Source organism: Salmo trutta, unplaced genomic scaffold, assembly GCF_901001165.1.
Source record: "Salmo trutta unplaced genomic scaffold, fSalTru1.1, whole genome shotgun sequence".
In the NCBI taxonomy this organism is placed as follows: Eukaryota; Metazoa; Chordata; class Actinopteri; order Salmoniformes; family Salmonidae; genus Salmo; species Salmo trutta.
In genome coordinates this window covers 74,771-102,272 of record NW_021822962.1, presented here as the reverse complement: position 1 = coordinate 102,272, position 27,502 = coordinate 74,771, and the positions used below count along the sequence as shown (strand labels likewise).

At 44.9% G+C, this 27,502-nt stretch overlaps 1 protein-coding gene across 3 annotated transcripts in view; it reads right to left on the bottom strand.

Moving 5' to 3' along the window:
* Positions 1 to 22,090, bottom strand: part of LOC115187722 (protein Jumonji) — a 99,921-nt gene extending 77,831 nt beyond the window's left edge. For all 3 annotated transcript variants that reach the window (XM_029746718.1, XM_029746719.1, XM_029746720.1), the window contains exon 1: positions 21,458 to 22,090. In XM_029746718.1, the coding sequence (XP_029602578.1) occupies positions 21,458 to 21,502 (45 nt within the window). In that variant the 5' untranslated portion in view covers positions 21,503 to 22,090. The remainder of the gene's footprint in view (positions 1 to 21,457) is intronic.
* Positions 22,091 to 27,502: the final 5,412 nt, after the last annotated feature.

Genomic DNA, 27,502 nt, shown 5'->3' with positions numbered 1-27,502 from the left:
AGTCAACAAACAGATCACTGACCATTTCGAATCCCACCGTACCTTCTCCGCTATGCAATCTGGTTTCCGAGCTGGTCATGGGTGCACCTCAGCCACGCTCAGGGTCCTAAATGATATCATAATCGCCATCGATAAGAGACAATACTGTGCAGCTGTATTCATCGACCTGGACAAGGCTTTCGACTCTGTCAATCACCACATTCTTATCGGCAGACTCAACAGCCTTGGTTTCTCAAATGACTGCCTCGCTGTCACAGAATATGTCGTACTCTTCGGCGAATATGTCGTATTTGAGAGAGAAGGACCAAGGCGCAGCGGAAGTGTGGATACTCATGTTTTTAATGTTGAAAACAAAAGGAGTAGAGCATCCACTGAAAACCAATAAACAAAACAATGAACGGTACTCACAATGTGACGGTGTGGCAGGCTATACCAAACACAGCAGTGCTCACAACAATTCCCCACAACCCCAAAGACAAACACACACACCTATATAGGACTTCCAATCAAAGGCAACTATACACACCTGCCTTCAATTGGAAGTCCCAATCATCAACATTAAACAAACACAAACCACCTGCCACATCCTGACCTAGACTAAGCAATATGCCCTCTGCTGGTCAGGACGTGACACTCGCCTGGTTCACCAACTACTTCTCAGACAGAGTTCAGTGTGTCAAATCGGAGGGCCTGTTGTCCGGGCCTCTGGCAGTCTCTATGGGGGTGCCACAGGATTCAATCATTGGGCCTACTCTCTTCTCTGTATACATCAATGATGTCGCTCTTGCTGCTGGTGATTCTCTGATCCACCTCTACGCAGACGACAACATTCTGTATACTTCTGGCCCTTCTTTGGACACTGTGTTAACTAACCTCCAGACGAGCTTCAATACCATACAACTCTCTTTCCGTGGCCTCCAACTGCTCTTAAATGCAAGGAAAACTAAATGCATGCTCTTCAACCGATCGCTGCCCACACCTGCTCGCCCATCCAGCATCACTACTCTGGACGGTTCTGACTTAGAATATGTGGACAACTACAAATATCTAGGTGTCTGGTTAGACTCTAAACTCTCCTTCCAGACTTACATTAAGCATCTCCAATCCAAAATTAAATCTAGAATCGGCTTCCTATTTCGCAACAAAGCAACCTTCACTCATGCTGCCAAACATACCCTCGTAAAACTGGCTATCCTACCGATCCTTGACTTCGGCGATGTCATTTACAAAATAGCCTCCAACACTCTACTCAGCAAATTGGATGCAGTCTATCACAGTGCCATCCGTTTTGTCACCAAAGCCCTATATACTACCCCCCACTGCGACCTGTACGCTCTCGTTGGCTGGCCCTCGCTTCATATTCGTCGCCAATCCCACTGGCTCCAGGTCATCTATAAGTCTTTGCTAGGTAAAGCCCCGCCTTATCTCAGCTCACTGGTCACCATAGCAGCACCCACCCGTAGCACGCGCTCCAGCAGGTATATTTCACTGGTCAACCCCAAAGCCAATTCCTCCTTCGGCTGCCTTTCCTTCCAGTTCTCTGCTGCCAATGACTGGAACGAACTGCTAAAATCACTGAAGCTGGAGACTCATATCTCCCTCACTAGCTTTAAGCACCTGCTGTAAGAGCAGCTCACAGATCACTGCACCTGTACATAGCCCATCTGTAAATAGCCCATCCAACTACCTCATCCTCATACTGTTATTTTTATTTTTTTATTTTGCTCCTTTGCACCCCAGTATCTCTACTTGCACACTCATCTTCTGCACATTTATCACTCCAGTGTTTAATTGCTGTATTTGAACTATTTAGCCACTATGGCCTATTCATTGCCTTACCTCCCTTATCCTACCTCATTTGCACACACTGTATATTTACTTTTTTTATTGTATTATTGACTGTTTGTTTGTTATTCCATGTGTAACTCTGTGTTGTTGTTTGTGTCGCACCGCTTTGCTTTGTCTTGGCCAGGTCGCAGTTGAAAATGAGAACTTGTTCTCAACTAGCCTACCTGGTTTTGGGGCGGCAGAGTAGCCTAGTGGTTAGAGCGTTGGACTAGTACCTGAAAGGTTGCAAGATTGAATCCCCGAGCTGACAAGGTACAAATCTGTCGTTCTGCCTCTGAAAAAGGCAGTTAACCCACTGTTCCTAGGCTGTCATTGAAAATAAGAATTTGTTCTTAACTGACTTGCCTTGTTAAATAAAGGTGAAATAAAAATATACATTTAAAAATGCTCTCTTCAGGCTGGTCTTGTCTTGTCTGGACTCAATCCCGTTCACCCCTGGGATCAAAGGGGACTGTTGACCTCTGACTTCCTGTCAGCAATTTAGTGAGCCGGTAATGAGCATGGCGCCTGACCACAAAGAATAGCTGTTTTACAGACGTCTGTCTTGTTCTGTTCTCTCTCTCTGCGCGCAGCGTGTCAATCCGTCCGTCATCTAAGTGCAGCTACAATGACGGTGATGAATAAACCAAGCCAACCTTTTAATTAAGTTTAGACTTCCAGGTCATGTCCTCCTCACACTACACTTCCAGGTCCTGTCCTCCTCACACTACACTTCCAGGTCCTGTTCTCCTCACACTACACTTCCAGGTCCTGTCCTCCTCACACTACACTTCCAGGTCCTGTCCTCCTCACACTACACTTCCAGGTCATGTCCTCCTCACACTACACTTCCAGGTCATGTCCTCCTCACACTACACTTCCAGGTCCTGTCCTCCTCACACTACACTTCCAGGTCCTGTCCTCCTCACACTACACTTCCAGGTCCTGTCCTCCTCACACTACACTTCCAGGCCCTGTCCTCCTCACACTACACTTCCAGGTCCTGTCCTCCTCACACTACACTTCCAGGTCCTGTCCTCCTCACACTACACTTCCAGGTCCTGTCTTCCTCACACTCACACTTCCCGAGTGGTGCAGCGGTCTAAGGCACTGCATCTCAGTACAAGAGGTGTCACTACAGTCCCAGGTTCGAATCCAAGCTGTATCACATTTGGCCGTGATTGGGAGTCCCATAGGGCGGCGCACAATTGGCCCAGCATCGTCTGGGTTTGGCCAGGGTAGGCCGTCATTGTAAATAAGAATTTGTTCTTAACTGACTTGCCTAGTTAAATAAAAAATAAAATGTCCTCTTCACACTACACTTCCTGGTCCTGTCCTCCTCACACTTCCAGGTCCTGTCCTCGTGACTGAATGTAATCAGATTTGACTCTAGACCTTTTCTTTCCTCCTCAACTTGTCAAACATCGTTCCCAGAGTATTCTAGAGGATTTCTGTCCAATCATTGTCTGTCTGTTAGACACGCTAGCAAATGTGAAGAGATGTGAACGTGAGGTGGTTTTTTAAGGAAGTCAGTCACTGTGGCAGCCATGTAGCTAGTGGATTTGTCCCAAATGGCACCCTATTCCCTATATAGTGTTAGTGAACTACTTTTGACCAGAGCCCTATGGGCTAATGGGAAGAGCTAGTGATCCCTCCCACCCTGCCTCCCACCTTTCCTCCCTCCCTCCTCCTTCCTGCACTCCCTGCTTGCCTTCCTCCCTCCTGCCCTCCCTCCCTGCCTCCCTCCTTCCCACCCACCCACCTTCCCTCCCTGCCTCCCTCCTTGACTGCCTCCCTGCCTGCCTGCCTCCCTCCCTCCCTCCCTGCCTGCCTCCCTCCCTCCCTGACACAAAGGACATTCCACAGTAGGGCCTAGATGTCCCCCTCGGAGACCCACAGACAAGCACGACACACAATGTGAGATAAAGCATCCCAAATGGCCCTATTCCCTATGTAGGGCACTAATTTAGACCAGGATCATAAGGATTAGGGTGCCATTTGGGACAGAGACAAAAACACAAATACCCCCATGAACAGGGCAGAAACAAACCCACTCGCCCCTGGGTTGTGCATCATCAAGCATTACACTACAAAGCCTAAAATGGGGGGCGGAGAGAGGGTCTAAGTGTCACACTTTCTTCATAGGTTAACATTTAAAAAAGGAAAGAATAAACTCTTCTCTAGTCTCTCCATGTGTCAGTCTGACCTGTACAGTGGTGCTGCTAGCTGCTACAACCTGTCTGTGTTGCTAGTCTCTCCATGTGTCAGTCTGACCTGTACAGTGGTGCTGCTAGCTGCTACAACCTGTCTGTGTGTTGCTAGTCTCTCCATGTGTCAGTCTGACCTGTCCAGTGGTGCTGCTAGCTGCTACAACCTGTCTGTGTGTTGCTAGTCTCTCCATGTGTCAGTCTGACCTGTCCAGTGGTGCTGCTAGCTGCTACAACCTGTCTGTGTTGCTAGTCTCTCCATGTGTCAGTCTGACCTGTCCAGTGGTGCTGCTAGCTGCTACAACCTGTCTGTGTGTTGCTAGCCTCTCCATGTGTCAGTCTGACCTGTACAGTGGTGCTGCTAGCTGCTACAACCTGTCTGTGTTGCTAGTCTCTCCATGTGTCAGTCTGACCTGTCCAGTGGTGCTGCTAGCTGCTACAACCTGTCTGTGTGTTGCTAGTCTCTCCATGTGTCAGTCTGACCTGTCCAGTGGTGCTGCTAGCTGCTACAACCTGTCTCTGTGTTGCTAGTCTCTCCATGTGTCAGTCTGACCTGTCCAGTGGTGCTGCTAGCTGCTACAACCTGTCTGTGTTGCTAGTCTCTCCATGTGTCAGTCTGACCTGTCCAGTGGTGCTGCTAGCTGCTACAACCTGTCTGTGTGTTGCTAGTCTCTCCATGTGTCAGTCTGACCTGTACAGTGGTGCTGCTAGCTGCTACAACCTGTCTGTGTGTTGCTAGTCTCTCCATGTGTCAGTCTGACCTGTACAGTGGTGCTGCTAGCTGCTACAACCTGTCTGTGTTGCTAGTCTCTCCATGTGTCAGTCTGACCTGTCCAGTGGTGCTGCTAGCTGCTACAACCTGTCTGTGTGTTGCTAGTCTCTCCATGTGTCAGTCTGACCTGTCCAGTGGTGCTGCTAGCTGCTACAACCTGTCTCTGTGTTGCTAGTCTCTCCATGTGTCAGTCTGACCTGTACAGTGGTGCTGCTAGCTGCTACAACCTGTCTGTGTGTTGCTAGTCTCTCCATGTGTCAGTCTGACCTGTACAGTGGTGCTGCTAGCTGCTACAACCTGTCTCTGTGTTGCTAGTCTCTCCATGTGTCAGTCAGACCTGTACAGTGGTGCTGCTAGCTGCTACAACCTGTCTGTGTGTTGCTAGTCTCTCCATGTGTCAGTCTGACCTGTCCAGTGGTGCTGCTAGCTGCTACAACCTGTCTGTGTGTTGCTAGTCTCTCCATGTGTCAGTCAGACCTGTACAGTGGTGCTGCTAGCTGCTACAACCTGTCTGTGTGTTGCTAGTCTCTCCATGTGTCAGTCTGACCTGTCCAGTGGTGCTGCTAGCTGCTACAACCTGTCTCTGTGTTGCTAGTCTCTCCATGTGTCAGTCTGACCTGTACAGTGGTGCTGCTAGCTGCTACAACCTGTCTGTGTGTTGCTAGTCTCTCCATGTGTCAGTCTGACCTGTACAGTGGTGCTGCTAGCTGCTACAACCTGTCTGTGTGTTGCTAGTCTCTCCATGTGTCAGTCTGACCTGTACAGTGGTGCTGCTAGCTGCTACAACCTGTCTGTGTGTTGCTAGTCTCTCCATGTGTCAGTCAGACCTGTACAGTGGTGCTGCTAGCTGCTACAACCTGTCTGTGTGTTGCTAGTCTCTCCATGTGTCAGTCTGACCTGTACAGTGGTGCTGCTAGCTGCTACAACCTGTCTGTGTGTTGCTAGTCTCTCCATGTGTCAGTCTGACCTGTACAGTGGTGCTGCTAGCTGCTACAACCTGTCTGTGTGTTGCTAGTCTCTCCATGTGTCAGTCTGACCTGTACAGTGGTGCTGCTAGCTGCTACAACCTGTCTGTGTGTTGCTAGTCTCTCCATGTGTCAGTCTGACCTGTCCAGTGGTGCTGCTAGCTGCTACAACCTGTCTGTGTGTTGCTAGTCTCTCCATGTGTCAGTCTGACCTGTCCAGTGGTGCTGCTAGCTGCTACAACCTGTCTGTGTGTTGCTAGTCTCTCCATGTGTCAGTCTGACCTGTACAGTGGTGCTGCTAGCTGCTACAACCTGTCTGTGTGTTGCTAGTCTCTCCAAGTGTCAGTCTGACCTGTACAGTGGTGCTGCTAGCTGCTACAACCTGTCTGTGTGTTGCTAGCCTCTCCATGTGTCAGTCTGACCTGTCCAGTGGTGCTGCTAGCTGCTACAAACTGTCTCTGTGTTGCTAGTCTCTCAATGTGTCAGTCTGACCTGTCCAGTGGTGCTGCTAGCTGCTACAACCTGTCTGTGTGTTGCTAGTCTCTCCATGTGTCAGTCAGACCTGTACAGTGGTGCTGCTAGCTGCTACAACCTGTCTGTGTGTTGCTAGTCTCTCCATGTGCCAGTCTGACCTGTCCAGTGGTGCTGCTAGCTGCTACAACCTGTCTGTGTGTTGCTAGCCTCTCCATGTGTCAGTCTGACCTGTCCAGTGGTGCTGCTAGCTGCTACAAACTGTCTGTGTGTTGCTAGTCTCTCCATGTGTCAGTCTGACCTGTACAGTGGTGCTGCTAGCTGCTACAACCTGTCTGTGTGTTGCTAGTCTCTCCATGTGTCAGTCTGACCTGTCCAGTGGTGCTGCTAGCTGCTACAACCTGTCTGTGTGTTGCTAGTCTCTCCATGTGTCAGTCTGACCTGCCCAGTGGTGCTGCTAGCTGCTACAACCTGTCTGTGTGTTGCTAGTCTCTCCATGTGTCAGTCTGACCTGTCCAGTGGTGCTGCTAGCTGCTACAACCTGTCTGTGTGTTGCTAGTCTCTCCATGTGTCAGTCTGACCTGTACAGTGGTGCTGCTAGCTGCTACAACCTGTCTGTGTGTTGCTAGTCTCTCCATGTGTCAGTCTGACCTGTCCAGTGGTGCTGCTAGCTGCTACAACCTGTCTGTGTGTTGCTAGTCTCTCCATGTGTCAGTCTGACCTACCCAGTGGTGCTGCTAGCTGCTACAACCCGTCTGTGTGTTGCTAGTCTCTCCATGTGTCAGTCAGACCTGTCCAGTGGTGCTGCTAGCTGCTACAACCCGTCTGTGTGTTGCTAGTCTCTCCATGTGTCAGTCTGACCTGTCCAGTGGTGCTGCTAGCTGCTACAACCTGTCTGTGTGTTGCTAGTCTCTCCATGTGTCAGTCTGACCTGTCCAGTGGTGCTGCTACAACCTGTCTGTGTGTTGCTAGCCTCTCCATGTGTCAGTCTGACCTACCCAGTGGTGCTGCTAGCTGCTACAACCTGTCTGTGTGTTGCTAGTCTCTCCATGTGTCAGTCAGACCTGTCCAGTGGTGCTGCTAGCTGCTACAACCCGTCTGTGTGTTGCTAGTCTCTCCATGTGTCAGTCTGACCTACCCAGTGGTGCTGCTAGCTGCTACAACCTGTCTGTGTGTTGCTAGTCTCTCCATGTGTCAGTCTGACCTGCACAGTGGTGCTGCTAGCTGCTACAACCTGTCTGTGTGTTGCTAGTCTCTCCATGTGTCAGTCTGACCTGTACAGTGGTGCTGCTAGCTGCTACAACCTGTCTGTGTGTTGCTAGTCTCTCCATGTGTCAGTCTGACCTACCCAGTGGTGCTGCTAGCTGCTACAACCTGTCTGTGTGTTGCTAGTCTCTCCATGTGTCAGTCTGACCTGTACAGTGGTGCTGCTAGCTGCTACAACCTGTCTCTGTGTTGAGGGGCTCTTGTTCACCGTGTTATTAGCAGTGTAAACACAAAAGGACAATGCTCTGCGGACTCCTGAAGCGTCCGATTACGCCACACAGAGATCCGGAGTTGGCTCATCAAGGGCACTTTGTTCTCCGTGACAGCATTATCCAATCAGTCACCTCGCGCCGCAAGATGGATCAGCATGGACCCAGCCAGACAACAGCAGAAAGAGAGAGAGAGCCCCTCCTTTCCTCTCCAGCTCTCCCTGGCAACAAGCCGTTTTTTACACGCCTGCCCGTTTCTCTATCTCTGTCGTAGACCAAACGTTTTGCTCTGCCCTCTACTCTTGGTCATCTTGGTTCTGACACAGTGTGAACCTTCTCTGTGAATCAGACGGTCCGGCGGATAGCTTGGCCTCACCCTGACCCTGTGGATTCTGTTTGGGTTTAAACAGAACAGAGCCACTCACACAGACAGGTACTTGTACCCATGGCCTTTAGTGTTTTCACTGAACACCCCCCTTCTCTCTCTGTTCTGTTGTCACAGAGCCAAGCTTTTATCAGGAGGCTCGGGTTGCTTGATGTCGTGGGGCTTAACGTACAGTCAGATCCCATAATGCTGCAGTCAGCTGGCTGCCTGGCTCTGCAGGAAACACTGTATGAGGTTCCTTTACAATGACCTACTTTGCACGAATCTCCAAAAACGGAGAGTGAGTGAGGAGAAGGATTTGAGGACAACCTTTTCCATCAACCTTTTTGGTTGAGAAACGGGAGGGGAAAGAGCAGGGATATGTTTTATTTTTTCCCAGCATCCCCTGAAAAATTCAGCAGCCATTTACTGAATTCAATAAATGTAGGCTAAAGACTAAGCAAGAACAAACTTGTATTTCTTGCATGTCCACCCTTCCTCTCCATACAACATGCTGTCCACCCTTCCTCTCCATACAACATGCTGTCCACCCTACCTCTCCATACAACATGCTGTCCACCCTTCCTCTCCATACAACATGCTGTCCACCCTACCTCTCCATACAACATGCTGTCCACCCTTCCTCTCCATACAACATGCTGTCTACCCTACCTCTCCATACAACATGCTGTCCACCCTACCTCTCCATACAACATGCTGTCCACCCTACCTCTCCATACAACATGTTGTCCACCCTACCTCTCCATACAACATGCTGTCCACCCTACCTCTCCATACAGCATGTTGTCCACCCTACCTCTCCATACAACATGCTGTCCACCCTACCTCTCCATACAACATGCTGTCCACCCTACCTCTCCATACAACATGCTGTCCACCCTACCTCTCCATACAACATGCTGTCCACCCTACCTCTCCATACAACATGCTGTCCACCCTACCTCTCCATACAACATGCTGTCCACCCTACCTCTCCATACAACATGCTGTCCACCCTACCTCTCCATACAACATGCTGTCTACCCTACCTCTCCATACAACATGCTGTCCACCCTACCTCTCCATACAACATGCTGTCCACCCTACCTCTCCATACAACATGCTGTCCATCCTACCTCTCCATACAACATGCTGTCCACCCTACCTCTCCATACAACATGCTGTCCACCCTACCTCTCCATACAACATGCTGTCCACCCTACCTCTCCATACAACATGCTGTCCACCCTACCTCTCCATACAACATGCTGTCCATCCTACCTCTCCATACAACATGCTGTCCACCCTACCTCTCCATACAACATGCTGTCCACCCTACCTCTCCATACAACATGCTGTCCACCCTACCTCTCCATACAACATGCTGTCCACCCTACCTCTCCATACAACATGGAAGTAAGAAGTAGTGCCTGTCTCTGTTCAGTGCTTTGCCACCATGCCAGGATTTCATGACTGGGGCCCCATGTCAACCTGGAGCTGCAGTAAAACAGCTTGATCCACATCATTAAGGAGGTGGATTAACAGCACCTCATTTTAACCAACACATTTAGACTCTCTCAATGGAGTCTGTGTTGATCCTAGAAATCACTACCTTAATAGCAGCTCTGTTGGACATGGCGAAGGTTATGAACAGAGACTTGATGCAGTGCAATAAAAAATTACTTCCACATAAATTCATAATGTATTCAAACTATTTACAATGAGCAAATGTGAATTATGCCTGGGCCAATTAGTGCATGTTTCTAATTCTGTCTTTGACATTATAGAACGATAACCTAATTAATTCATTTAGAGAATGGCTGAAAATAGTTTCCATACTAAAAACACTGTGCATAGTGCTTCACAAAATCACACAATAAATAGGCCATGTTGTGTTTACATCCTTATAATAAATTGTTGAAACATTTTAAGACCTTGGGGAGATTATTATATTTTTTACCACTGTTAGTTAGTCTAGATACAGTGGGGATCCGTCCCAAATGCCAAACTATTCCCTACATATAGGGCCCCCAAGTGGCGCAGCGGTCTAAGGCACTGCATCTCAGTGCTAGAGGCGTCACTACAGACCCTGGTTGGATTCCAGGCTGTATCACAACCGGCCGTGATTGGGAGTCCCATAGGGTGGCGCAAAATTGGTCTAGCATCGTCCGGGTTTGGGTTTGGCCCGGGGGAAGGCTGTCACTGTAAATAACAATTTGTTCTTAACTGACTTGCATAGTTAAATAAAGTTTACATTTAAAAAAATACAAATATCAAAAGGGTATCATCTGTCTGTGGGGAGTAGTCTGTATGTATCTGTCCTTCATCACCTCGTAACAATGCTGAAGTATAAATCTGTCTGTGGGGAGTAGTCTGTATGTATCTGTCCTTCATCACCTCGTAACAATGCTGAAGTATAAATCTGTCTGTGGGGAGTAGTCTGTATGTATCTGTCCTTCATCACCTCGTAACAATGCGGAAGTATAAATCTGTCTGTGGGGAGTAGTCTGTATGTATCTGTTCTTCATCATCACCTCGTAACAATGCTGAAGTATAAATCTGTCTGTGGGGAGTAGTCTGTACGTATCTGTTGAAAATCCCTAAAATGAAAACTGCCTCTCCTTTATGTCCCACTCTCGCATTCTATGTAGAATACTGTAAAATCCTGTTCTGTATCAGAACTACCTCTGTTTTGTCAATAAACCTCACTGCTGCTGCTTTTCCTGAAGGAAAGAAATACTGAACAATAAATTCATCTGAAAGTAAAAGTCTCTTTTCGATGTTTTCTCAACATCTGCCAGTATGGATTAAACGTAGAGATTGAGGAAATGATAAAACATTCTAAAAGGCTTGCTGTAATCTAGCTCAGATGTATTATAATGTATTATAAATCCCATACATTTATCTTGAAGACGTTGACAAATCCCCTAGTTTCTATGAACCTGATTAGAATAATAAAGCTGCTGACTGACATCTGATTGTCTGTTTTACTGGCAGTTCTTTTCACTACTGCAATCAAATCCCACTTCACTCTATAAAAAGGGCCTGAAATCCCTTTCATACAAGAGTAGACATTTGTAGCCCTTAAATCAAAGTAGGCCTTTAAATCAAAGTAGGCCTTTAAATCAAAGTAGGCCTTTAAATCAAAGTAAGCCTTTAAATCAAAATCAAATCAGCTATTTGATTAACCGTAATGTCCTGAACACTGATTTAGCCATGAGACTGTATGACACTGATAAAGCTCCTCTGATTATGTCATTTGTAACTGCCCTGTAGACAGCTCGTATGCCCATTACATAACAGTCAACTGTCAAACTGTGTAAACAAAAGCAAAACGATTGCTCCACTGTGTTAGGAGAAACACTGTTTACTGCTGACACTGCACATCTAATCCAGGGAGAAACCCTGGCGACTACACAGCGAAGTGGAACATTCCCTATTGGCAGCAAAACCACAGCTCACAACTTCCCAGGCCAAGAAATAAAATAACAAACTTGTCTTGTTCGTTCATCCAACTTTATTCCTCCATTTCTCCATTCATATCTCCCTGGGATTCTCCTGTGATTCTCCTATGTGTCAATCTAGTTACATTTCCATCTGTCTTCACGATGACTCCACTCCCGCGTCTAAAACACTATTTAGATCAAATCAAATCTATTTTGTCTCTGACACAATGAGTCAGCCTTGTAGTTAGGGAGGGTTTAAGGTAGTGTCCCAAATGGCACCTCATTCCCTATGGGCCCTGGTCAAAAGTAGTACACTATATAGGGAATAGGGAGTCATTTGGGACACGCATTAGTCTTTCCAGCTGCAGGCCTCCTGTCTGTCTGTCCTCTCTCTCTCCATGGCACTGGCCCGGCCACACACCCCTCTGCTGCTCTGTGTCTGTCTGTCCTCTCTCTCTCCATGGCGCTGGCCAGGCCACACACCCCTCTGCTGCTCTGTGTCTGTCTGTCCTCTCTCTCTCCATGGCGCTGGCCAGGCCACACACCCCTCTGCTGCTCTGTGTCTGTCTGTCCTCTCTCTCTCCATGGCGCTGGCCCGGCCACACACCCCTCTGCTGCTCTGTGTCTGTCTGTCCTCTCTCTCTCCATGGCGCTGGCCAGGCCACACACCCCTCTGCTGCTCTGTGTCTGTCTGTCCTCTCTCTCCATGGCGCTGGCCAGGCCACACACCCCTCTGCTGCTCTGTGTCTGTCTGTCCTCTCTCTCTCCATGGCGCTGGCCAGGCCACACACCCCTCTGCTGCTCTGTGTCTGTCTATCCTCTCTCTCTCCATGGCGCTGGCCCGGCCACACATCCCTCTGCTGCTCTGTGTCTGTCTGTCCTCTCTCTCTCCATGGCGCTGGCCAGGCCACACACCCCTCTGCTGCTCTGTGTCTGTCTGTCCTCTCTCTCTCTCCATGGCGCTGACCCGGCCACACCCCCCTCTGCTGCTTTGTGTCCGTCTGGTTCCGCCACACACTGAAGCACATACTTCAACTTGGCCCTCCTCACTTGTGCGCCTGATAAAACAAAGTGACTGTGTCCCAAATGGCCCCCTGTTCCCTATATAGTGCAGTACTTTAGACAAGGGACCATAGAGCTCTGGTCAAATGGCCCACTGGGATTTGGTCAATTGCCCCATTGGGCCCTGGTTAAAAGTAGTGCACTATATAGGGAATAGGGTGCTATTTGGGACGTATGCTGTGACAGCCTCTTTACATGTGTAAAGGCCCAGCAGTGGCAGCTGTGCTTACCCCACCACACACCAATGAATTAGGCTTTAGACCGGCTGAGTATCTGCACTGAGGCAACTACACAGAGGAACCCTGTTATCCTCTATAATATCCCCTATGATGTACTGTTCTGAAGCTTTAACTACTGTCGTTCATTAAAACAACAGTTTCCATGTTTAACGTCTCCCGTCTCTCATTACGTTGTTTTTCATTATGAATTGCTTTAGGGACCAGCCGCTGTAGACGTCTCTGATCGTTCAGCACACATTGCTTTAGGGACCACCCACTGTAGACGTCTCTGATCGTTCAGCACACATTGCTTTAGGGACCACCCACTGTAGACGTCTCTGATCGTTCAGCACACATTGCTTTAGGGACCACCCACTGTAGACGTCTCTGATCGTTCAGCACACATTGCTTTAGGGACCACCCGCTGTAGACGTCTCTGATCGTTCAGCACACATTGCTTTAGGGACCACCCGCTGTAGACGTCTCTGATCGTTCAGCACACATTGCTTTAGGGACCACCCGCTGTAGACGTCTCTGATCGTTCAGCACACATTGCTTTAGGGACCACCCGCTGTAGACGTCTCTGATCGTTCAGCACACATTGTTTTAGGGACCACCCGCTGTAGACGTCTCTGATCGTTCAGCACACATTGCTTTAGGGACCAGCCGCTGTAGACGTCTCTGATCGTTCAGCACACATTGCTTTAGGGACCACCCGCTGTAGACGTCTCTGATCGTTCAGCACACATTGCTTTAGGGACCACCCGCTGTAGACGTCTCTGATCGTTCAGCACACATTGCTTTAGGGACCACCCGCTGTAGACGTCTCTGATCGTTCAGCACACATTGCTTTAGGGACCACCCGCTGTAGACGTCTCTGATCGTTCAGCACACATTGCTTTAGGGACCACCCACTGTAGACGTCTGCTGATCGTTCAGCACACATTGTTTTAGGGACCACCCACTGTAGACGTCTCTGATCGTTCAGCACACATTGCTTTAGGGACCACCCGCTGTAGACGTCTCTGATCGTTCAGCACACATTGCTTTAGGGACCACCCACTGTAGACGTCTGCTGATCGTTCAGCACACATTGTTTTAGGGACCACCCGCTGTAGACGTCTCTGATCGTTCAGCACACATTGCTTTAGGGACCACCCGCTGTAGACGTCTCTGATCGTTCAGCACACATTGTTTTAGGGACCACCCGCTGTAGACGTCTCTGATCGTTCAGCACACATTGCTTTAGGGACCACCCGCTGTAGACGTCTGCTGATCGTTCAGCACACATTGCTTTAGGGACCACCCGCTGTAGACGTCTCTGATCGTTCAGCACACATTGCTTTAGGGACCACCCGTTGTAGACGTCTCTGATCGTTCAGCACACATTGCTTTAGGGACCACCCGCTGTAGACGTCTCTGATCGTTCAGCACACATTGCTTTAGGGACCACCCGCTGTAGACGTCTCTGATCGTTCAGCACACATTGCTTTAGGGACCACCCGCTGTAGACGTCTCTGATCGTTCAGCACACATTGCTTTAGGGACCACCCGCTGTAGGCGTCTGCAGATCGTTCAGCACACATTGCTTTAGGGACCACCCGCTGTAGACGTCTCTGATCGTTCAACACATTGCTTTAGGGACCACCCGCTGTAGACGTCTCTGATCGTTCAGCACACATTGCTTTAGGGACCACCCGCTGTAGACGTCTGCAGATCGTTCAGCACACATTGCTTTAGGGACCACCCGCTGTAGACGTCTCTGATCGTTCAGCACACATTGCTTTAGGGACCACCCGCTGTAGACGTCTCTGATCGTTCAGCACACATTGCTTTAGGGACCACCCGCTGTAGACGTCTCTGATCGTTCAGCACACATTGCTTTAGGGACCACCCACTGTAGACGTCTGCAGATCGTTCAGCACACATTGCTTTAGGGACCACCCGCTGTAGACATCTCTGATCGTTCAGCACACATTGCTTTAGGGACCACCCGCTGTAGACGTCTGCAGATCGTTCAGCACACATTGCTTTAGGGACCACCCGCTGTTGATGTCTGCCGACATTTTTCACGCGATACTACATGCGCACTTGGGTTGGCAAATTACGTTCTATTACTGTCAGCCAGGAACCGCTTGTCTCAGCCCTTAAACAAAGCAACAGTAATAACAGTCTTACACTCATTGAGAGGAAGTTAAACTACAAGGGCAAGTGCTTGTCTGAGTCCAGGTTCAAAGAAAGAGTCCACTTTGTTTGTTTTAGTGGCTGGCTTACTGCATTTCTGACCAACTTTTACCGAAAGCTAGACAGGAGTTTTTTCCATGTTGCCTTCTTGGAAAATATTAACAATAGAAGAGATAGGAGTGAACAAGAACATTAGGAAGCACTTTAGGATATGACACCTCATGTGTCCAAATTATTTTTTAAATGTATCTTTAACTAGGCAAGTCAGTTAAGAACAAATTCTTATTTACAATGACAGCCTACCCTGGGCCAAACCCAGACAGGCCAATTGTGCGCCGCCCAATGGGACTCCCAATCACGGCCAGTTGTGATACAGCCTGGAATCAAACCAGGGTCTGCACTGAGATGCAGTGCCTTAGACCGCTGCACCACCCGGGAGCCCTGTTGAAGTGGAAGACAACTGGAAAAGGAAGGTAATTACAGTAGGTGTGACACTAATTGTGAATAATATTAACAGCATAAAAATAGCTCCTGTTGCTGTCGGATTCAAGGAAAATTCCACCTATTATTAGGTAGAGCTATTAAGTAAATGTCCTGTCTGATACTTGCTGAAAAAGGTTGATTGGAAAGTAAATGATGAATTAATGCAATAACACTGTTGGAACAATGGGCACAATAAATGAGCTAAATTGGGGAAGTAAAATGAGGATAGGTTGCAAATTGTTTAAACATCTTCAAATCAACAGGAAATTGGACACATTAACTTTTGCCACAGGCCCCTAATGTCTTACAGCCTGCATTAGTCCCTATATGATAATACTACATACAGCCTGCATTAGTCCCTATATGATAATATTACATACAGCCTGCATTAGTCCCTATATGATAATACTACATACAGCCTGCATTAGTCCCTATATGATAATACTACATACAGCCTGCATTAGTCCCTATATGATAATACTACATACAGCCTGCACTAGTCCCTATATGATAATACTACATACAGCCTGCATTAGTCCCTATATGATAATACTACATACAGCCTGCATTAGTCCCTATATGATAATACTACATACAGCCTGCATTAGTCCCTATATGATAATACTACATACAGCCTGCATTAGTCCCTATATGATAATACTACATACAGCCTGCATTAGTCCCTATATGATAATACTACATACAGCCTGCACTAGTCCCTATATGATAATACTACATACAGCCTGCATTAGTCCCTATATGATAATACTACATACAGCCTGCATTAGTCCCTATATGATAATACTACATACAGCCTGCATTAGTCCCTATATGATAATACTACATACAGCCTGCATTAGTCCCTATATGATAATACTACATACAGCCTGCATTAGTCCCTATATGATAATATTACATACAGCCTGCATTAGTCCCTATATGATAATACTACATACAGCCTGCATTAGTCCCTATATAATACTACATACAGCCTGCATTAGTCCCTATATGATAATACTACATACAGCCTGCATTAGTCCCTATATGATAATACTACATACAGCCTGCATTAGTCCCTATATGATAATACTACATACAGCCTGCATTAGTCCCTATATGATAATACTACATACAGCCTGCATTAGTCCCTATATGATAATACTACATACAGCCTGCATTAGTCCCTATATGATAATATTACATACAGCCTGCATTAGTCCCTATATGATAATACTACATACAGCCTGCATTAGTCCCTATATGATAATACTACATACAGCCTGCATTAGTCCCTATATGATAATACTACATACAGCCTGCATTAGTCCCTATATGATAATACTACATACAGCCTGCACTAGTCCCTATATGATAATACTACATACAGCCTGCATTAGTCCCTATATGATAATACTACATACAGCCTGCATTAGTCCCTATATGATAATACTACAAGTCATAAAATATATTACATTTTCTGAAAGACAATTCGTTTTTTAAATATAAATCATCAAATATTGATGTGATGTTATAAATCGTGGATCGGGGCTCATTCTGGGATTTACACACACACACACACACACACACACACACACACACACACACACTAGAACCACCATAGGTCTCCATTTGGGAGACAGCACTGGATTGGTCATATAAAATAAAATATGAAATGGTCAAAAATATCTTATTCTCAGAATTAAGTAACTGACTGAGAAAAGCTGTTTGATGTTTTAGGACAGTCTGATGTTGATGTTTTAGGACAGTATGGTGTTGTTGTTTTAGGACAGTATGGTGTTGTTGTTTTAGGACAGTATGGTGTTGTTGTTTTAGGACAGTCTGATGTTGATGTTTTAGGACAGTATGGTGTTGTTGTTTTAGGACAGTATGGTGTTGTTGTTTTAGGACAGTCTGATGTTGATGTTTTAGGACAGTCTGATGTTGACGTTTTAGGACAGTATGGTGTTGATGTTTTAGGACAGTATGGTGTTGTTGTTTTAGAACAGTCTTATTTTGATGTTTTAGGACAGTCTGATGTTGACGTTTTAGGACAGTCTGATGTTAATGTTTTAGGACAGTCTGATGTTGACGTTTTAGGACAGTCTGATGTTAATGTTTTAGGACAGTCTGATGTTGATGTTTTAGGACAGTATGGTGTTGTTGTTTTAGGACAGTCTGATGTTGATGTTTTAGGACAGTCTGATGTTGATGTTTTAGGACAGTATGGTGTTGTTGTTTTAGGACAGTCTGATGTTAATGTTTTAGGACAGTATGGTGTTGATGTTTTAGGACAGTATGGTGTTGTTGTTTTAGGACAGTCTGATGTTGATGTTTTAGGACAGTCTGATGTTGACGTTTTAGGACAGTCTGATGTTAATGTTTTAGGACAGTCTGATGTTGATGTTTTAGGACAGTATGGTGTTGTTGTTTTAGGACAGTCTGATGTTGATGTTTTAGGACAGTCTGATGTTGATGTTTTAGGACAGTATGGTGTTGTTGTTTTAGGACAGTCTGATGTTAATGTTTTAGGACAGTATAGTGTTGTTGTTTTTGGACAGTCTGATGTTGATGTTTTAGGACAGCCTGATGTTGATGTTTTAGGACAGTATGGTGTTGTTGTTTTAGGACAGTCTGATGTTAATGTTTTAGGACAATCTGATGTTGATGTTTTAGGACAGTCTGATGTTGATATTTTAGGACAGTCTGGTGTTGATGTTTTAGGACAGTATGGTGTTGGTGTTTAAGGACAGTCTGATGTTGACGTTTTAGGACAGTCTGGTGTTGATGTTTTAGGACAGTCTGAGTTTTTGAACAGTATGGTGTTGATGTTTTAGGACAGACTGATGTTGATGTTTTAGGACAGTCTGAAGTTTTAGAACAGTCTGATGTTAATGTTTTAGGACAGTATGGTGTTGATGTTTTAGGACAGTCTGTTGTTGATGTTTTAGGACAGTCTGATGTTTTAGGACAGTATGGTGTTGATGTTTTAGAACAGTCGGATGTTGATGTTTTAGGACAGTCTGAAGTTTTAGAACAGTATGGTGTTGATGTTTTAGTACAGTCTGATGTTGATGTTTTAGTACAGTCTGATGTTAATGTTTTAGGACAATCTGATGTTGATGTTTTAGGACAGTCTGATGTTGATATTTTAGGACAGTCTGATGTTTTAGGACAGTATGGTGTTGTTGTTTTAGGACAGTCTGGTGTTGATGTTTTAGGACAGTCTGAAGTTTTAGAACAGTCTGATGTTGATGTTTTAGGACAGTATGGTGTTGATATTTTAGGACAGTCTGATGTTGATGTTTTAGGACAGTCTGAAGTTTTTTAACAGTATGGTGTTGATGTTTTAGGGCAGTCTGATGTTGATGTTTTAGGAGAGTCTGATGTTTTAGGACAGTCTGATGTTTTAGGACAGTCTGGTGTTGATGTTTTAGGACAGTCTGAAGTTTTTGAACAGTATGGTGTTGATGTTTTAGGGCAGTCTGATGTTGATGTTTTAGGAGAGTCTGATGTTTTAGGACAGTCTGATGTTTTAGGACAGTCTGGTGTTGATGTTTTAGGACAGTCTGAAGTTTTTGAACAGTATGGTGTTGATGTTTTAGGACAGTCTGATGTTGATGTTTTAGGACAGTCTGAGGTTTTTGAACAGTATGGTGTTGATGTTTTAGAACAGTATGATGTTGATGTTTTAGGAGGGTCTGATGTTTTAGGACAGTCTGATGTTTTAGGACAGTCTGGTGTTAATGTTTTAGGACAATCTGATGTTTTAGGACAGTCTGGTGTTGATGTTTTAGGACAGTCTGAAGTTTTTGAACAGTATGGTGTTGATGTTTTAGGACAGTCGGAGGTTGATGTTTTAGGACAGTCTGAAGTTTTTGAACAGTATGGTGTTGATGTTTTAGGACAGTCTGATGTTGATGTTTTAGAACAGTCTGATGTTGATGTTTTAGGACAGTCTGACGTTTTAGAACAGTCTGATGTTGATGTTTTAGGACAGTCTATTTGTTGATGTTTTAGGACAGTCTGATGTTGATGTTTTAGGACAGTCTGATGTTGATGTTTTAGGACAGTCTGATGTTGATGTTTTAGGACAATCTGAAGTTTTAGAACAGTCTGATGTTGATGTTTTAGGACAGTCTGAAGTTTTAGAACAGTATGGTGTTGATGTTTTAGTACAGTCTGATGTTGATGTTTTAGGACAGTCTGAAGTTTTAGAACAGTCTGATGTTGATGTTTTAGGACAGTATGGTGTTGATGTTTTAGGACAGTGTGATGTTGATGTTTTAGGACAGTCTGAAGTTTTAGAACAGTCTGATGTTGATGTTTTAGGACAGTCTGATGTTGATGTTTTAGTACAGTCTGATGTTGATGTTTTAGGACAGTCTGATGTTGATGTTTTAGGACAGTCTGATGTTGATGTTTTAGGACAGTATGGTGTTGTTGTTTTAGGACAGTCTGAAGTTTTAGAACAGTCTGATGTTGATGTTTTAGGACAGTATGGTGTTGATGTTTTAGGACAGTCTGATGTTGATGTTTTACGACAGTCTGATGTTGATGTTTTAGGACAGTCTGATGTTGATGTTTTAGGACAGTCTGAAGTTTTAGAACAGTCTGATGTTAATGTTTTAGGACAGTATGGTGTTGATGTTTTAGGACAGTCTGATGTTGATGTTTTAGGACAGTCTGATGTTTTAGGACAGTATGGTGTTGATGTTTTAGAACAGTCGGATGTTGATGTTTTAGGACAGTCTGAAGTTTTAGAACAGTATGGTGTTGATGTTTTAGTACAGTCTGATGTTGATGTTTTAGTACAGTCTGATGTTGATGTTTTAGTACAGTCTGATGTTAATGTTTTAGGACAATCTGATGTTGATGTTTTAGGACAGTCTGATGTTGATATTTTAGGACAGTCTGATGTTTTAGGACAGTATGGTGTTGTTGTTTTAGGACAGTCTGGTGTTGATGTTTTAGGACAGTCTGAAGTTTTAGAACAGTCTGATGTTGATGTTTTAGGACAGTATGGTGTTGATGTTTTAGGACAGCCTGATGTTGATGTTTTAGGACAGTCTGAAGTTTTTTAACAGTATGGTGTTGATGTTTTAGGGCAGTCTGATGTTGATGTTTTAGGAGAGTCTGATGTTTTAGGACAGTCTGATGTTTTAGGACAGTCTGGTGTTGATGTTTTAGGACAGTCTGAAGTTTTTGAACAGTATGGTGTTGATGTTTTAGGGCAGTCTGATGTTGATGTTTTAGGAGAGTCTGATGTCTTAGGACAGTCTGATGTTTTAGGACAGTCTGGTGTTAATGTTTTAGGACAGTCTGATGTTTTAGGACAGTCTGGTGTTGATGTTTTAGGACAGTCTGAAGTTTTTGAACAGTATGGTGTTGACGTTTTAGGACAGTCTGATGTTGATGTTTTAGGACAGTCTGAAGTTTTTGAACAGTATGGTGTTGATGTTTTAGGACAGTCTGATGTTGATGTTTTAGGACAGTCTGACGTTTTAGAACAGTCTGATGTTGATGTTTTAGGACAGTCTGATGTTGATGTTTTAGGACAGTCTGATGTTGATGTTTTAGAACAGTCTGAAGTTTTAGAACAGTCTGATGTTGATGTTTTAGGACAGTCTGATGTTGATGTTTTAGGACAGTATGGTGTTGTTGTTTTAGGACAGTCTGAAGTTTTAGAACAGTCTGATGTTGATGTTTTAGGACAGTATGGTGTTGATGTTTTAGGACAGTCTGATGTTGATGTTTTAGGACAGTCTGATGTTGATGTTTTAGGACAGTCTGATGTTGATGTTTTAGGACAGTCTGAAGTTTTAGAACAGTCTGATGTCGATGTTTTAGGACAGAAAAAATAACATGAAACCAATATGTAAACACACTAATACCTACCACACAGTTTGAATGACGTTATCCATTAGCAAGAGAGAAGTTCAGGAACGATATTATGCATTTCAGAACACATTTAGAAAATACTTACGTATTTCTTCTGTATGATGTTCCTTTTGGGTCTGTCTTTACTCATCCTGCAAACCGGATTGGGTCGGTTAAACACCGAATAGCCACATGTATATCCTTTTTTAGAACATGCAATTATTTAAATCCCGTGGTGTGATCCAGCGAGGTGGCAGTGTCTTTATCCCCACTCTCTCCCTCTCTCTCTCTCACGCTGTCTCTACTTCCCTTTTCGCTGAGTCGCCTGGGAGAGAAATTCCAATTTTGCAATCCACGGAAAGAAACACAAATTTAAACACCCACAAAATCACGGCGTTATAACATATGCATAACAACGAACCCGACAATCTCCCATTATGCGAATGAAAAGGGCATGTATCCTGGATATCCTCGAGGCACAAATCAAACACGCTTTGAGGGCCCAGCAGATTCCGTGTTGAAGAATATCACAGACGGGAGTTAAAAGGTACAAAAAAATGCTCCCCCCCAAAAAAATAAAAAATACATGTCAATACAAAATCCAGAAACACGTTTCAGCGGTGACTGCCAGACGACGAGTTAACTCTCCCACACCGCTAGTAATGGTAACGGCATGGGTTTATCTGCAGTGTCTTCCTACCGCGATAGACCGGGGAATATGCCCCAGCGGTGAGTCTCGAGGAATACAGTACCACGTTAGGGACTGGGTGAAAATACAAGCCCAGTCATCTGACGTGAGGAGCAATGTCGCGTTACATCCCTCGAAGATCCACGGACGGGCCTCCTAAATGATTTCCATATCAATAAATAACATTTACAATGCAATATACTATATTATTGTAATGTTCCTTTATTCATCATTTAAAATGTATTAAAATAGGCCTATCATTAAAGACTGCACACATAACAACCAAGTTAGAAATACAAACAATGTAGCACATTGTAATTATATGGTCACAATATTTTTCCCATAAGAATTACAAGGTTTATTTTTTGAGTTGCAGAACAAGGGCTACACAGTCTATATATGTATGGATGTGAGTGTGAGATAAGAATGCTACACAGAGTGATATTGAGTCTGGTGCGTGGTGTCAAATAAGAAACTGGAAGAAATGGGATGTCCAACACCTATTGAAATCCCTCTGACCAACAGACAAGAACGAGAGAGAGATTATTGTTTATTTCACTTTGTTAATTATCTATTTCACTTGTTTTGGCAATGTGAACATACATTTCCCATGCCAATAAAGCCCTTACATTGAATTGAGAGAGAGAGAGAGAGAGAGACAGAGAGAGAGAGAGAGAGACATCGTTACATAGCCATAATATGACATTTGAAATGTCTCTATTCCTCTGAAACTTTTGTGAGTGTAATGTTTACTGTTAATTATGATTGTTTATTTCACTTTTGTTTGTTATCTATTTCACCTGCTATGGCAACGTAAACATATGTTTCCCATACCAATAAAGCCCTTAAATGTAATTGAATTGAGAGAGGGAGAGAGAGAGTATGAAAGAGAGGGAGAGGGGGGAGAGAGAGGGGGGAGATAGAGAGGGCGGGGGAGAGAGAGAGCGGGGGAGAGAAAGACTAATGCAGGGGTGGAGTCATGTCTCTCTGCAGGAATAAACTGAGAAGGAAAGTACATGCAGCTGCATGAGAACAATGCTAAAGAAAGTTTGGCAGGTCCTCAAAGCCTGTCTAAATGAGGACCTTAGTTTACATTTGTAAATTAGAAACAGAGAGCCTACTGTTAGACTGCGAATGAGGAAAGAAAGCGGGAGGTTGTAGACTATTAATGTCTATATTCACATTCTAATGGTTTCACTGGTGTATTTAAAGTGTGTGTGGTGTGTGTGGTGTGTGTGTGTGGGGGGGGTGACAGGATGGTTGGTGATATTTGTCACGGCGACTTGATTTCAAGTGTATAGGCTAAGGTGAACCCCTCATTACAATCATGTGAACTGGTGTTTAGACTTGAGTTGATAAATGATCTGGTAGTCAGACTCTAAAGGGCCACTGACTGGAGCTGATGCAGAATTCATTAGGCCCTGCAGTCAACCACATCCTTACACTCAACTGACCATTATACCTCGCTATAAATGGGTAATATAAACTGCATTCCAAATGACACCCTATTCCCAAATAGTGCACTACATTCCACCAGAGTCCTATGAGCTTTGGTCAAAAGTAGTGCACTATAAAGGAAATGCGGTGCCATTTGGGACGGGTCCAAAGAAGCACTTTGATTTACAAGCATCTAGACTGATCACTGCAGGAGTCCCTCTAGTTTTTTGTATTATATTTCAGAATCCCAATACATTCCTGTATGTTTTCTCAGGGGCTTTTGAGACAAGAATCTAGCCGTGGCCCAAGGCCATACACACATTACTAATATGTTACAGTCATATTTTATTTAGTTTGATGTTGAGCTTTGCCTTTTTATACAACACAAACCCTCTTGTGATTTATAGACTGGTTTCAGCAGCATCATTAGAGGGACTGTTGTCCTTCAACGCTGATTTAAAGCATGTTGTTTTCCATTTGTAGAGATAAACTTTTAGTGTTGAAAAGCTGTGTTATTCTATAGTAGGCCTCAGACCAACAGTATAGGCTTTACAGGACCTTTACTGTCTGTCTACAGACACAGTCCTTCAGGGCTTACATCTGGGGCCTGACTATACTGACAGGGCCTTTACTGTCTGTCTACAGACACAGTCATTCAGGGCTTACATCTGGGGCCTCACTATACTGACAGGGCCTTTACTGTCTGTCTACAGACACAGTCCTTCAGTGCTTACATCTGGGGCCTGACTATACTGACAGGGCCTTTACTGTCTGTCTACAGACACAGTCATTCAGGGCTTACATCTGGGGCCTCACTATACTGACAGGGCCTTTACTGTCTGTCTACAGACACAGTCCTTCAGGGCTTACATCTGGGGCCTGACTATACTGACAGGGCCTTTACTGTCTGTCTACAGACACAGTCCTTCAGGGCTTACATCTGGGGCCTGACTATACTGACAGGGCCTTTACTGTCTGTCTACAGACACAGTCCTTCAGGGCTTACATCTGGGGCCTGACTATACTGACAGGGCCTTTACTGTCTGTCTACAGACACAGTCCTTCAGGGCTTACATCTGGGGTCTGACTATACTGACAGGGCCCTTACTGTCTGTCTACAGACACAGTCCTTCAGGGCTTACATCTGGGGCCTGACTATACTGACAGGGCCTTTACTGTCTGTCTACAGACACAGTCCTTCAGGGCTTACATCTGGGGCCTGACTATACTGACAGGGCCTTTACTGTCTGTCTACAGACACAGTCCTTCAGGGCTTACATCTGGGGCCTGACTATACTGACAGGGCCTTTACTGTCTGTCTACAGACACAGTCCTTCAGGGCTTACATCTGGGGCCTGACTATACTGACAGGGCCTTTACTGTCTGTCTACAGACACAGTCCTTCAGGGCTTACATCTGGGGCCTGACTATACTGACAGGGCCTTTACTGTCTGTCTACAGACACAGTCCTTCAGGGCTTACATCTGGGGCCTGACTATACTGACAGGGCCTTTACTGTCTGTCTACAGACACAGTCCTTCAGGGCTTACATCTGGGGCCTGACTATACTGACAGGGCCTTTACTGTCTGTCTACAGACACAGTCCTTCAGGGCTTACATCTGGGGCCTGACTATACTGACAGGACATTTACTGTCTGTCTACAGACACAGTCCTTCAGGGCTTACATTTGGGGCCTGACTATACTGACAGGGCCTTTACTGTCTGTCTACAGACACAGTCCTTCAGGGCTTACATCTGGGGCCTGACTATACTGACAGGGCCTTTACTGTCTGTCTACAGACACAGTCCTTCAGGGCTTACATCTGGGGTCTGACTATACTGACAGGGCCTTTACTGTCTGTCTACAGACACAGTCCTTCAGGGCTTACATCTGGGGCCTGACTATACTGACAGGGCCTCTTAAAACCCCCAGGAACCACCATTCAAGCCCCTTCAGCCCATAGAAAGATATTTCACCACCCTTCTATAAGAGACTAATGTTGTGTCCCAAATGGCACCCTATTCCCTATGTAGTGCACTACTTTTGACGAGAGGCTTGGGCCCCAAGCCCAGAAGACCATAGGGGGGATTGGGGGATTGGACACCTGCATTAATTATGGGGCCGACACAGGGGTGACTGACTGGGGCCAGCCTGTCACTGAACCAACTGGCGAAAGGAAGGGAGGAGCCATGTAGAGAACTAGAGCTGCCTCTCACTTCTGAATGGTTGCATCCCGATTTTGCACCCTTTTCCAGGAGTGTGCACTTGCACACTCTTCACGTCGTCAGGGGTTTAAAGCATAGGATTGGGGCAAGCATTTGGGCTAGAGAAAGTTTCCATACACAAATCATTTCCCTAAACGAGTGATAGGAATAGCAGGTGTGTGAATTCAGAAGGTTTTACATGGCATGTTAGGTATGAGGCACAAGGGCCCAAACAGCTTAATGGAAATGAGTTGCATCACTTTGACTAAAAGAAGACTCAAATCCAATTTTATTTGTCACATGCGCCGAATACAACAGGTGTAGACCTTACCTTAAAATGCTTACTTACAAACCCTTAACCAACAATGCAGTTTTAAGAAAATAGAGTTAAGAAAATATTTATTTTAGTAAAGTATAATATTTACTCAGTCATTCATTCAGTCATTCACTCAGTAAATCACTTAGTCATTCATTCTTGGAAAAGTAAGGAAGGGCAGTATAACATGACCAGAGGAATACTACCGGACCTTTAGCTGATCATTAGACATGAATGAGGCAGATCTCTAGCTCTGTGGGACGTGTACAGTATACCCCCTGCTGGACATATGGACAGGCTTACTGGAACTGGACTTATTTACTTTTAGTCATCTTGGTCATTACAAGTAACAAAATAAATACAAATGCAAACTCTGATTCTCATGAAACTAACACACACACACACACACACACACATACACACCGCAGCAGCGTAGCCTAGTGGTTAGAGCATTAGACTAGCAACCGAAAGGTTGCAAGTTCTGAATCCCTGAGCTGACAAGGTACAAATCTGTCGTTCTGCCCCTGAACAAGGCAGTTCCCAGGCTGTTGTTGAAAATAAGTGTGTTCTTAACTGACTTGCCTAGTTCAGTAATTAAAATTAACCACCTTGGGTTTAAGGACATTCTGATGTTAATGTTTTAGGACAGTCTGATATAGATGTTTTAGGACAGTCTGATGATGGTGTTTTTGGACAGTCTAGTGTTGATGTTTTAGGACAGTCTGATGTTGATGTTTTAGTACAGTCCAGTGTTGAAGTTTTTGGACAGTCTGATGATGGTGTTTTAGGACAGCCTGATGTTGACGTTTTAGTACAGTCCAGTGTTGATGTTTTAGGACAGTCTGATGTTAATGTTTTAGGACAGTCAAGTGTTGATGTTTTAGGACAGTATGATGTTAATGTTTTAGGAGTGTTGACGTTTTAGTACAGTCCAGTGTTGATGTTTTAGGACAGTCTGATGTTGATGTTTTAGTACAGTCCAGTGTTGATGTTTTAGGACAGTCTGATGTTGATGTTTTAGGACAGTATGGTGTTGATGTTTTAGGACAGTCTGGTGATGATGTTTTAGGACAGTCTGATGAGGGTGTTTTAGTACAGTCCAGTGTTGATGTTTTAGAACAGTCTGATGTTGATGTTTTAGGACAGTCCAGTGTTGATGTTTTAGGACAGTATGGTGTTGATGTTTTAGGACAGTCAGATGAGGATGTTTTAGTACAGTCCAGTGTTGATGTTTTAGGACAGTCCAGTGTTGATGTTTTAGAACAGTCTGATGAGAATGTTTTAGTACAGTCCAGTGTTGATGTTTTAGGACAGTCCAGTGTTGATGTGTTAGGACAGTCTGATGAGAATGTTTTAGTACAGTCCAGTGTTGATGTTTTAGGACAGTCCAGTGTTGATGTTTTAGGACAGTCTGATGAGGATGTTTTAGTACAGTCCAGTGTTGATGTTTTAGTACAGTCCAGTGTTGATGTTTTAGTACAGTCCAGTGTTGATGTTTTAGGAC